Genomic DNA, 14,372 nt, shown 5'->3' on the forward strand with positions numbered 1-14,372 from the left:
TTAATCAAATTAATTGAGGATAGAACATTCTTTGGATTCTCAGGTCAGAATTAATTCAGCGCCTCTGCCTTCTGGTTGAGGTTTTCTTAACCTTCACCACAAAAAGAACTTTAGTCTCTTTAACTGAATGTGGACATATTAATGCCACAATCCTTTCCATAAGAATTTATATGTGACCCAAATTTTTGTTTAATTTTAAAAATAAACATTTTTTAAAATAATTGATCTCTTTCAATAAGTCAATACAGTCTATAATTTCCAGGTTTTAAAATTCATGTGAAATATTTGTATTTTACATTAAAATATTTTAAGAAAAAAAGTGAAACAAATGTGGAAAATTATTAACAGTAAAATCTAGATGATGGATATATGGGTGCTCATTATATTAAATCCTCTACTTTTATAGATAATTGAAACTTTTCATTATAAAAAAATTTGAAACTTCAGAAAACAAAGTTATCTCTGGACTCATTTTTGAAGAAAAAAATTGACACAATTTTAATAAGAAAAATTTAAATCTCTTTCTAGGTTGGTCATTTTAGTATATATTCAACAACAGACATTTTTTACCATGTGCTAACAATGAAACCTTCCCTTCCTCCTGAATCTCACTCCACAGCCTGAAACTCATTTATACAAACCGCAAATGTGCAGTAAGCGCTGCATAAGTTGGCTTCTTTACTTGAAAAGAAAAAAATTTGTGTGTGTGTGTGTGTGTCTTGTATGTATAATTTTACTTTGAATGCTTTCTTTTATGGCTAGTCATTGACTATTGTATTTATTTTTAAGGGTTTTTTTTTTCCTTAGAAAGATGGCATCCTCCTTCATTTAAAAACCTCACTTTGTCAGGAACACTGTTACAGCCAGCTGTACATAACATTAAACAGAGTTAGTTGACTTTCTGTATTTGATGAACAATAGAGAATCTGAACCTATTAAAGTCATACACTTAATTGTTCCAATATGCTACCTTTTTGCTAACCAAAATTTGTATGATATAAAAAGCCAAAGATTGCATTTCTAACTTTGTCATGATTCCCTCATTTGATAGATAATAAGCTGAAAGATTTTATAAGAAAAAAATTATGTTTCTTAATTTGAAACCACCTAAATTCTTTCCACAACATATTTAATTCAAAATTTAAAAAAAAAAATCTTTTAATCAGTATTCCCCATAAGATTTTTCAGAGTACAGAACTTGATAGTTTTCGAAGACATGCAGATGTTGTCATGATAGACATTAAAAAAATTAGGACTTGAAAAAAGTAAGAATCATGAACAAAATTTTTGGTCACAAAAGTGAAAGATGTGTCTGTACAGATGTTATAACTATTTTCAGAATAAATACTAACCTTCAGTACAGGAATTTAGCAGCACACTTTAATTTGGATTTGAAAATTTAACATAAATTTTCTGAGTTTGACAATAGCTGCCTAATATTTCAGTTTTGTACGTTATTTCCAGGTTTTACCTTCAAAATGAACCTAGTAGACTTTTTCATTTTTAAAAGTTATATTCCAGATCCTGAGCCTAAAACCAATTTCTGACGATGTTTAGAAAATTAAATCAGATCATAACAAAGTAGGTTCTTAATAAATATTTGGTGACTGACAATGATAAAAAGACAGACTTATGTAAAAATCCATTCTTCATCAATTTTATTCATTTGTTTTTATTATGCTTAAAGATTTTTAACTACTAAAAATAACAAAGATTTTTTACCCTATTTTGAGGCACCTCCTACACATCAATAAAAAAAGTCCCATAGTTGATATGACCCACCATGCCTTCAGTCTCCACATAGTCAGTACTGTAAACCAGAAATGCTTATCCTACAGTATCAATGTCACATGTGATTCAGAAGCACAAGAACACACAGAATGGAAAGATTTTTGGAATTACAGTTCTCAAATTAGGTAAAGTTGCTAACTCAAATGTACAGACTTCTTATTTATAGAGTCTCACCAAGTTGGAGGAATTCATAAATCTATACAATAAAACAAAGAAGAAGATTTTGAAGAAAAAAGGCATGTTGGCTTCTTAACGCCACTGTCAGAAAATATGCACACAGTCTTAGGTTCTTTGTGAACATCGTAAACAGGAACTTCTCTAAAAGTTAAAACACAATGGAACTCAAACTAGAATAGGAATGTTACTTTTAAATTCAAGATTTACATATTTTTTCCAAAAATTATTTCTCCTGGAATTAAACATTAATGTCTATTTATCTATTAACAGTTCACTAAAGAGCATAATTCCTTAGCACTGAACATAAGGCAATTTTTATGCTTTAATTATAAATACCATCAGAAACTCTGAAGCTCACAAATACAAGCAAGTGGCATAGAGACCCAGCCGAACATAAGGATTATAAGGCTATATTCACTCTTAATGGGAAGAAAACACCTAATGAGGCTGATATGCCACTGTTTGTGAGAATGTAAATTTTGTCTTGATAGGTACAAAATGACGGCTTCAGGTGACCTTAATTTTCCATACTCCCTCAATAAAGCAAATAAGAAATAATTAATAAGTCATAGATAAATATCTATTTCTATTGGCTAAAACTCTTTATAGTTTGCTGGATCAGATGTACCTATTACCCACATTTGATGACAAGTCACTTGCAGAGAATCTTCAACCAATTCAGGATGCTTTGTCCACTGAGAGACTAATATTCTATTTTGAGAAATGATTATGTACAACCCCCACCTCTGCTTTTAAAATAAAACTGCAGATAGAGAGCATTTAATGCTTATTGCAGAACTATCAAGAATCCCAGGGTGAATATCTCAAGTTATGATTCCAAGCAGCTAATACCCTGCTTTGAGGTGAGGTTCATGTTTTGAAAAGAGACTGCCTCGTCTGTTTAAAATCAAAATGGTTCTTGATCTGATGAATTACTCCTCAGAGAATAATGTAAATAAAATATACTCAGAAAAACATTATTAATGTAAACATACCTGAACCAGAGTCAAATTTGGTTTCTGACCTGCAAAGGGAAAGACATTTTTTACAATATGAAAATTGCTTGTTAAAGAATAACTGTTATTTTATGGGGAGAGTGGGGGTAGATGCAACAGTTACAGATTTCAGAACATTGGTCAACAAGGAAAATAGCTTTTTAAAAATGTAAATATATATTTATTTTAACCATTTTAAACACAAGTACTACCCTAAGTCCCCTAAACATGCACATATCCATAGAGATAGCACAGTATGGAAAAGATATTAACTTCTTAGCTTGTTTTTCAGAGAAAGAGGGTGAACTATATGAAAACCAAAAAGCATCCAGACTCTACAGATTAACTTGTTTCAGTAATATAATAAAGAAAAAAGAAAACTTAAATTTAAAACTATCCTCTTGACTTGTTATTAAGATTTTCAATTATTCAACACCAAGTAATTTTTCACTAAGTTCTTCACAGAGTAAATGAACCTAGTAACCCCATATGTTTAATAAGCAGGAGAAAAAAAATCTGAGCCCTTGTGGGAACATTATGTTTCAGATATAGGTTAATACTGGTTGTAAATTCAGAAGCCTTTGAAGTTCTCAGTTCAGCTGTGGGAAAACTTCTGTTAGGTAATTACTCTCAAGATGCTGCTGATGTGCTGTCAAGCAGAATTAACCCTAAGACTAGGCCTATCTACACAAGCTACTCTAAGACAGCATTGTCTATATCTAGCTCTCAAACCAATTAGTGGGCATGCTCCAGTCGGATTTATATCACACATTAACAATCAATAGCATATATGTTCACAGCTGCCACCCCAAGATACAAGAACCGACCAGCAGGAGTCCTGTTAAAGGATGTTACATTGACAGAGAAGTTTTTTTCCCCCCCTGGGAAATGTAGTTAACTGAGTGGGAAAGGAGGTTTCTTTGAAATGATGCCAGGGTACCAAAGCACTTTTGGAAGCCATGGTTTTCTTTACCTAAATTAGCATCAAGAGAAGTCACCAAAAGGGGGAGGAGGAGAGGATAAGTAAGAAGCAGCCTCTTTTGTCATAAAAATTCATTTTCTCAAGTATTCCGCAATAAAGTTCCACCTGATGCTTAAACAAAGTTAGTAACTGTAAGAACAAAAAAATATTATTATAACCCCAGTTATCAATAAACACCACTGTAATCCAGGTCCACACTTTCCCCAAGCCCTGGACCCACCACTGCCTGCATCTGAATACTTCTCTTAGATGTCCCTAACTCCTGCTTCAGGAAGAAAGCCATTTTCATTTTTTGTCTGTTCTGGAAAGCCTTGCTTTATGCCTCTCTGTTTCTGCCTCCCTGAGCATTACTGTAGATGATAATGACCACACCGTATCCTGCTGATTTCCTTGCCCATCTTACCTTCCCCACTAGACTACATCTTACTAACCTTTGTAGCCCCAGCACCTTCATAGTGCCTACTGCTTGTATGCAACAATTATCTGTTGAGGAAAACTTCTGCCTCCACATACATCCTTATCTCCTTCTTACCTGTGTGCTCTTTATGTTCTTCCTTCTGTCTAAGGTTCCCTCCTACTTATGTCCTAAAATGTGTTCTCTCACCTCCCTTGAAACCAGACTGCATCAGTTACTCCTCTCTCCACTACATTTTCAGTATCTTGGTCTCCACAGATTCCTCCTCTCTTCTCCTTAGGAGTGCTCTGGAATTAAATAAACACCTTCCTTCCAGTCTGCGACTTGCTGTCGTCCTCCCTCTTTCTTCCTGACTTTGCAATCAAGTTTATTGAGAGGACAGAGTATATCCTATGTTTTATGTCATCCTTTCCTGATCTCCCAACATAGTCACTCTTTGAACCACTATGATCTGTCCTTGCTAAGTTTATCAATGTCTCCCAGATGCTAAACCCAAAGGCCCTGTTATAGTCTCTATTCTACCACACTTGTCTCCAAACACACACACAATACTGCTTGAATGTCACACACTGCAAATTCGATGGCTGTATGTACTAAGCTCGATTCATTTCCTTTCCCTCGAATATATTTCTCTGCTAATTCCCCCACCATTTAAGTTGGAAATTTTGGCATTATCCAAGTTTTTCTGCATCCCAATATCTAATTAGCTGCCAAGTCCTGCTGATTCTACCACCTTCCCTTCATCTCTGTTCTCACCCCAACCATTTTTAGGTCTATCTTTGAGTCAATAATCTCACAACCAGCATCCCTCCTGCTTTTCAATCCATCACCTAATCAGCTGCTAGATGTTTCCAAAACATCAGTCTGATCACATGAGCAGAGTTTTTCAAACTGGGGTCACAGGTTGATCAATTAGTAGATTAAAAAATCAACTTGGTGTGTTACAACTAGTGTTTTTAAAAAACTGAAATGGCCCTGGGCTGCAAACCAAAGTGTTGTAGGTTTGATTCCCAGTCAGAGTACATGCCTGGGTTGCAGGCCATGACCTGCAACCACACATTGATGTTTCTCTCTCTCTTTCCCTCCCTTCCCTCTCTAAAAATAAATAAATAAAATCTTTAAAAAAAACTGAAATGGAACAGAAAAGACAGAATTCACTTAACGCTGAGAATATGTGCAACTTTGCACAACTTTTAGGCAAATGTACATGAATGTGTGTGTGCATGTTCACATGTGTGTACTGAGTAGCACTACCATTACAAGTGAGCAGAAAGCCCTCTGCTCTGGCCCTCCTCTGCCTCCATCCTCCTCTCCACCAGGCAAGGAAACCCCTTTTGTATCTGAAGCTCCAAGTAATTCGGTCACCAGAATTCCCTACCCGAATGGCACTAAGCTAGCTTCTTCAGCCTATGTCAGCCCTTTCTTCAGGTCAGGTGTGCTACTAGTGTCTGCACCTCAGCGCAAAAGGTAGCCTAAAACTGTTACCTGAAGAAGGAAGCGTAGACCTTAGGGCAGAAGGAAGAGGGAGCAAAAAGGGCAGGGCAATATGCTTTCCCTACTCCTCTGCATTCCTACTCAGAGACTTCTTTTTTTTTTTAAGATTTTATTTATTTATTTTTAGAGAGGGAAGGGAGGGAGAAAGAGAGAGAGAGAGAAACATCAATGTGTGGTTGCTGGGGGTCATGGCCTGCAACCCAGGCATGTACCCTGACTGGGAATCAAACCTGCGACACTTTGGTTCGCAGCCCGTGCTCAATCCACTGAGCTACGCCAGCCAGGGCTGAGACTTCTTAATTCAAACTCTCCTGTGAGAGTGGGGAGCTGAGAGCACCCGGGGCAGAGGTTCCCCCTGTACAAGATTGGCGTAGTCTAGATAGCCTTGAAACTCAGGGGCCCGGCCAATAGAGATAGAGGAGGAGCCATGAAAAAGCCCCACCCATGCCCTGGCTGGTGTGGCTCAGTTGGCTGTAACCTCCTTCCTTTGTGGGGTCAACTCCCAGTCTTTGGTGGAGGTTTTTCTCTCTCTCCCCCTTCCTCTCTCTAAAAGCAATGAAAAAAATGTCCTTGGGTGAAGATTTAAAAAAAGAGATCCACTCATTTACAGATGGACATTTAGGCTGTTTCCAGAATTTGACTATTTTAAATAATGCTGCTTAAAGAAAGAAGAAACAGGAGTTCCTACCTTGTGTGATGGAACTGGAGAATATTATGCTAAGTGAAATATGCCAGTTGGCAAAAGACAAATACCATATAATCTCATCTATAAGAGGAATCTAATGAACAAAATCAACTATGAGCAAAATAAAACCAGAGGCATGGAAGCATGGAACAGACTGACAGCTGCAGGCTGTGGGAGGGGAGTGGGGAGGTGGGTAATGGTGGAAAGAATGGGAAGTGACTAGACAAAGAACTTGTATGAATGACCCATGAACATGGGCAACGGCGTAGGGACTGACTATGGGAGCGGGGATGGGTTGGGCAGAGGAGGGCAGAGGAGGACAGAGGGGGTAAATTTGGGACAACTGTAATAAAATAACAATAAAAATTTTTTAAAAGAAAAAAATGTAAAAAAGAAAAGAAAAAGCCCCTCCACCAGTAAGAAGAAAAGAAGATCCCATAACCATGGGAAGAGAAGGCTGAGGGAGCCTTTTCCTCCTCTGCTCCTACTTGGTCTTGCTGCTGTCATCCCTCCATTTCCCCAGGATTAATAACAGCATTTTGGTAGAAAACAAAATTAATTTTAAATTTGCACCCTTCTCATTTATTTGGTATGAATGGTTTTATTCGAAGTCCTTAATGTTTTTGTTATGAGATATATTTGTCCTTTCTAACAGTTTACTGCCTTAATTTGTAACTTTTAAAGTAATTGGCTATATCATGTCCCCATTTGTCCTCTTACCCAGGCCTGCAAATGTGTGAACCAAACCTGGTAATAAGTCACCATGTAAAAAAGCATGTTTTACTATGGGTCATAGACAAAGAGTTTGAAAGGCACTGACCTGGGACATCAAGTTCACACTCTGGTGCATGGTATATGAGGGGTCCACCATGACCTGGTTTTCCAGCTCCATCTCTAATCCACACTGTATCCTTCACTCTCACCAAGCTGAACCGCTGCCATCTTACTTCACAGCCTGCATCCACTATCTTTAGCCTTCTCCCAGCTCATCACTGACAAACTTTTACTCAACTATCAAGACTCAATTCCCTCAGCATCTTCCCTGCCCCCTCACCTCCCAGAGTTCCTTGCTCACCCCTGTTACTCCACAACATGGGGCCTGACATGCAATCCACACACTGTATAACACAGACACAAAGCTCAGTGAGGTACAGACTGGGTCTCATCCATCTTCATGTTCCCAGCACTTGGCACAGCACCTGGCATTTAAGAATTATCAAAAATTTGTGGTGGGAACAAATGAACAAATGAATCTGTAAATTAGTAGAAGGTGAAAATCAAGATATAGTGACAAAAAAGCTCTATAAATGCCTCTTGAGATATGAAAACTCATAGCAGAAAATTTTTATTCCTCAGACCATCTTATATTCTCTAGGTACAGCAGGTCAATTTGTGAAATATATACATAAAGTACAGAGAAACCATCTTCACAGACTAATTAATAACCCTGGGTATCAATTACTTATATTAAAAAAAAAGAATATTTTCAGAATTCTCAAGCACAGTACTGAAACTTCAAAAAATACAGCTACTCTATTATTAACTAAAACATAACAATAGAAGTGAGTGCTGTCAGTTTGAGAGTTGGGGAAATTGGTTCTCTGGTATAAGCTAATTCAGATTCCTATCAGATTTCACATATATACACACGCACAGGGAACCAAAGTTCCCCTCTGCATATTACGGACTAACCTCTATTCATAAATCCTCTCTAAGAAAATAAGTAAATATAGATAAGAACAAATGGCAAACATGGAAAAGAATTCAAATAGTACAGATTGTACAAGAGAGGTAAAGGGTTCATTCATTCCAAACACCTTTCTTATGTGCTTATTTTCAGTACTATATTATGCTAGATGGTAGGGAGATAAAAAAAATGCATAAAGTAAGGTTACATGGGGTATAAGATGCATAAATATAATTGTCTACACAGACAATTTTAACCTTTGCGTTCATACTTAAACATTTAAGCTTAAACCTATTCAACCAGTTCCTTTGGCAATGGCCAAACAATGGTGAGTACAGCATAAGGTATTCCTGTCTTCCAATTTCCACCCTCTCCTTTTTTATTTTAAAAATAGAATCTTTGAGTTTCACATGGGCACATGGCTGCCTAGGTTAGACAATTTTTCCCAGCTCTTCTGTAGCTAGTTGTGACCAGGTGCCTACATTCTTGCCAAAAGGATACAAGCAAAAGTGATGTGTAGAACATCTGAATTATACCCTTAAAGGGAGTGACAGTATTCCTCCCCATCTTCCTTTCTTCTGCCCATGGCTGGAATGCAGATGTGATTCCAGCAGCTGAAGCAGCTGAAGCAGATCTCATAGATCATGACAGAGAAGCTGACAGGGCAACAGCCTTTGGCCATCTCTTGGGCCAAAGGTACACACACCAGTAGTACCATATCAATCCCAACTGTTGCCATATTTAATCCACTATTATTCTGAAGTCTTGACAGAGAGGTTATAAAAATACTGACACATTTAAAAATCTGAAACTAAAACTTCCAAATTTTTAAACTTGAAAAAAACCATAAAAGGTAGATGCTAGGAGAATTTAAGTATTATTATTACTTTTTAAATAATTAAAATATATACTATATATATATATCCTTTGCATAATAGAGGTACAAATTTTCAAAAGAGGGCAGTTTTAATCATTGGTTAGAGTTCTACAGTCCTAGACAAATTTATAAAACTACTGTTCTGTTTATAGGAAATAATGCAGTTTCCATGAAAGTTCTATGTGTATTGAATTTAGAACACTGTACACTTGAAACTAATACAAAATAGTATTTTTTAAAAGTTTTTATTTTATTATATTTTAAATTTTATTGTTTCCTGAGGAATCCCTGAAATCTCAGAGAACATTTTTTTGCTAAATGTTCAATGGTATTAAATTTTTAAAAATGGAAATCACATTAACTGTGAACTGCATGTTAATAAAGCCAGTGTTCCAAAAGGTTTCAGACAACATGTAGAAGAGTATGGGTGCTATTCCTACTGTTTTTAATTGATGTCAACTAAAGATTCTAGATACAGAAAATTACTACAGGGAAGGAATAGAAGGGGCAGACTGATTTTTGCCTATAAGTGCATTACATATGACAACTCCATACCAAGGAATTTCTAGGGTGATCTGGGTCAAATTACCTGTCTTGATGTCCCCTTAAAAACACTGTGGTACATTTATACAACAGTGTACCGCACAGCAGACAGAAAGAAGGAACTCCTATCTTTTGTGACAGCATGGATGGAACTAAAGAACATTATGCTAAGTGAAATATGCCAGTCGGTGAAAGACAAATACCATATAATCTCACCTATAAGAGGAATCTAATGAAGAAAATGAACTAATGAACAAAATAGAACCCCAGGCATGGAAACATGGAACAGACTGAAAGTGACTAGAGGAGATGGGGAAGAAGAGGACAATGATGGAAAAAAGGGAAGGGACTAGACAAAGAACATACATGAATGACCTGTGGACATGGACAACAGTGTGGGAACTGACTGTGGGAGCAGGCGGTGGGATGGGTGGAGGAGGGCAAAGGGGGAAAATTGGGACAACTCTAATAGAATAACAATTTTTTAAAAAGCATAAAAACTTTTCAGAAATTTCAATATTTCAGGATCCTACCTACAAGTCTAAGTATTTCTTCTTACCCCTACAAGTAATTCAAAAACCTTCATCAGACCAAGGGCTAGTAATAATTGCAGTAAACATTCCCGTGCCTTCTTTCACCATATAAACATAACAAGCTTCCTCTGCCTGGAGAGCTCCTTCCTGCTCCCCTTCACCTACTCTAGGATCCCTTCACCCCTCTGCCTATTTAACTCCTACAACCTTTCTCTACATATTAGCTTAATTATCAATTCTTTGAAAAAGAATGGCTAGACTAGATTAAATTCCTTTGATTTATACTTTTATATCACCAGTCACTCCTTCCTTGCATTGAAAATTGTCATTCTACATATGTTCATGTGGTTATTTGATCATATTAAAAGAGTTCAATAACTGTGGCGGACATTACTTGTGCCTAATGGCCAGTCTCCCTTTATCCTAATAACAGAATTCCATTTTTTGAAAGGTGCTAAAAATGTGTCCACCCCAGAAATGAATCATCAGTAATCTAAGGGAACTGCAGCAGACAGGCATGTAAGGAGGTCTGAGCAGTAGGAGGTACAGGGAAGTCTGCTGGGGATACTTCTTAGAAAGATATTCTCCATGAAAAGGACAGGGGTGATTTAGGGATAAGACTCTTTTCCCACTCTCTCTCTGTTTCATGCTTTTGAAGTTATTATATGTAGGGATGTGACACTTAGAATTGCTGTCACCATCTTGTAACCATGAGGGGAAGACCAAGAAAAATCACAGAAGTGCCAACCCAGAAATCTGATATTGTTCATTCCAGAACAGCCTTTCTCTAGAGTTTTGCTGAGTTAGTCGAATCTGGCATGGTTAGGCCATTTTTACTTGGTTATTTCTGTTACTATTAACCCAACATATTCTAACTGATATTGTTATGACAGGAGCATTAGGTTATGAACTATCTACGTATTATGTCTAAAATTTAGGTTTCTGTATCATGATAATGATGTGATAAATACAAAAGACAGAAAAATACACAGAAGAAAAAAATGAATTTGAATATTTAAAAACATGTTAGCTATCCCAACTAAAAACTAAGAAAAAGATACAAATAAAAGATGCCCATTAACTGCATGCTTGATCTGTTTAAAACTGAGAAATGTAAATTAAAAAATCAGAAATACAGAAATCAAGGTAACCATGAAGAAAAAGCAACAAAGTCCCCTCCTATGTTGCTTAAGGAAGCCTCACAGGAGCCCGTTAAAGAGAATCTTCAGGTTCTGTTACCATGAGTCATCATTTCCTCTTCATTAACTGGCACACTTTTCCGCTGGGCACAATGCTACAGACGGCATGCCTGTGTCAATTCCTGTTCCCTACAGGCACACTTGCGCTTCCACTGGTACTGTTTTTCGTTTCATTGTGTTTTTCTTTCAACCCACCTGGCACTTTCACTGGGGTGGGTTAAAAGAAAAACAGAACACCCTGCTATGTTGGAGACTTTATGCAGCACAGTCCTCTACAAAGCGTTTAATATTGAGGTAACAGTCATGGAAAAAGCAGCCAATGGAGACAGACAGACCAGAGTCTAGTCACAGGTCTTGTACTTTCCACCCTATGCAACTTTAGAGAGGTTAATTACCAGGCTAAGACCCAGTCTCACTATGTATAGCATGGGATAATTTATTTACCTTTTACAATTTTTTGTGTGCATTAAATGAGATGCTGCTATAAAGGGCCGAGGTCAAGACCTGGCATATATTAGAGGTTGAATAGAAAATTTTATCTAAGCAATGATACTAAATAAAGTTTACCTATGGTGACAAGTGCAACTAGCAATTTTTAACTAAGTAAAAAAACAAACAAACAACCCATAATAATAGAAAAAGAAAGAATGTATTACTCTCGTTGAGCTCTTACTTGGGGTGCAATTTTAAATGAGTGTCAAATGATGTAGGAAACATAAGAAAGAATAGTAGTAAAATAACTGAAGAAACTAGAAAGTAATTGAGAGTGAAGGCTAATGAAAAGTAATTAAATGACCTGATTACACAATATGGAAAAGGAATCTTATTTACCCTTAAAGAACAAAGAAATCATTCTCTAACTAAATTAGTGCACAATGCACTCTAAAGCATATTGGAATAAGAACCTGGAGACTGGGATTCTAGATTAGAAACCAGGCAACTCATTTTGCTCTAGTTCCCAAGAATGAAAAAAAAGGAAAAGAAGAGTGGAGAGAACAGAGGAAACAGTGACTATGAGATCATTAAAATTTGCATCTGTAGAACTTGAAACTCCAGATAGATAAGACTGAAAGAAATAGATAATCCTTAAGGTCATTTTTGGCTCCCAGGTTCTATGACTCTTCTCTAAGACACATTGATAACTGCCTTCTTTGAGTTCTAATATCATTTCCTGCCTGTATGATTTATTTCACTTAATTATAAATTTCCTTTAAAATAATTTAATTGTTTCTTGTGTATATATCTCTAGAGAGTATAAAACTTTAAAAGTAAATTCCTTTAGCTTTCAGAATAAGTTAAAAGTGCTACAGCTCAAATAAACAATCTAACTTAACACTTAAAGGAACTTGAAAAAGAACAACAAAGTTCAAAGTGAATAGAAAGAAGGAAATAATAAACATCAAGCAGAAATAAATGGAAAAAATGCAAAAGACCCAATGAATCCAAGAGCTGGTTCTATGAAAAGATAAACAAAATTGACAAACCTTTAATCAGAGTCATCAAGAAAAAAAGAGAAAGGACCCAAATAAATAAAATCAGAAATGAAAGAGGAGAAATAACAATAGACACCAAAGAAATACAAAACATTATAAGAAAATGTTATGAATAACTATATGCCAACAAACTGGATAACCTGGATGAAATCGATAAATTCCTAGAAACACAAAATCTTCCAAAATTAAATCAGGAAGAATCAGAGAATCTGAATAGACAGGCTACACCCAGTGAAACTGAAGCAGTAATCAAAAACCTCTCAACAAACAAAAGCCCTGGACTGGATGGCTTCACAGGGGAATTTTACCAAACATTCTGAGAACTAACACCTCTCCTTCTCAAACTATTTGATGAAAATGCAAGAGGAAGGAAGGCTCCCAAACTCATTTTACAAGACCAGCATTATCCTAATTCCAAAACCAGATAAAGACACTGACAGGAAAGAAAATTATAGGCATATATTCCTGATGAACATAGATGCTAAAATCCTCAACAAAATGTTAGCAAACCAAATCCAGCAAGGCATCAGAAAGATCATACAGCATGATCAAGTGGGATTTATTCCAGGAACTCAAGGTTGGTACAACATTCACAAATCAATAAGTGTGACTCACCACAGAAACCAAATGACAGCTAAAAACACATGATCATATCAATAGATGCAGAAAAAGCATTTGATAAAATCCAGCACCCACTTACAATAAAAATTCTCAGCAAAGTGGGATTAGAGGGAACATACCTCAATATTATACAGGCTATATATGACAAACTCACTGCCAGTATCATACTCAATGGGCAAAAACTGTAAGTGTTTGATCAGGAACAAGACAAGGATGTCCGTTTTCACCTCTCTTATTCAACATAGTACTGGAAGTCGTAGCCACAGTGATCAGAGAAGAAAAGAAATAAAAGGCATCTAAATTGGAAATGAAGATGTAAAACTGTCTTTATTTGCAGATCACATGATACCATACATAGAGAACCCCAAAGATTCCACCAAGAAACTTCTAGAACTGATAAATGAATTCAGCAAAGTAGCAGAATACAAAATTAACATCCAGAAATCATTTGCATTTTTATATGACAATAATGAACTAACATAAAGGGAAATTAGGAAAACAATCTCATTCACAATTGCTACAAAAAGAATTAAATACCTAGGAATAAACCTAACCAAGGATGTAAGAGACCTGTGCTCAGAAAATTATAAGATACTGAAGAAGATACAAATAAATGGAAGCACATACTTCATTCATGGTTAGGAAGCATTAACATCACTAAAGTGTCCATACTACCCAAAGCAATCTATAGAGATCAACGCAATTCCTATCAAGGTTCCAATAACTGCCCTGGTTGATGTAGCTCAGTGAATTGAGTGTGGGCATGCAAACCAAAGCAGCGCTGGTTCGATTAACAGTCTGGGGCACATGCCTGGATTGCAGGCCAGGTTCCCTGTGTGGGGGGGTGCATGAGAGGTAACCACACATTGACATTTCTCTC

The 14,372-nt window shown here is 36.5% G+C and overlaps 1 protein-coding gene across 1 annotated transcript in view; it reads right to left on the reverse strand.

Moving 5' to 3' along the window:
- The window catches only part of MSRB3 (methionine sulfoxide reductase B3), a 171,116-nt gene that overhangs the window by 74,856 nt on the left and 81,888 nt on the right, over window positions 1–14,372 (reverse strand). The window contains 1 exon segment of the mRNA XM_045829719.1: window positions 2,964–2,992. Within this exon segment, the coding sequence (XP_045685675.1) occupies window positions 2,964–2,992 (29 nt within the window).

Source organism: Phyllostomus hastatus, unplaced genomic scaffold (genome assembly GCF_019186645.2).
Source record: "Phyllostomus hastatus isolate PE091 unplaced genomic scaffold, TTU_PhHast_1.1 phas_scaffold_93, whole genome shotgun sequence".
NCBI classification, from domain to species: domain Eukaryota; kingdom Metazoa; phylum Chordata; class Mammalia; order Chiroptera; family Phyllostomidae; genus Phyllostomus; species Phyllostomus hastatus.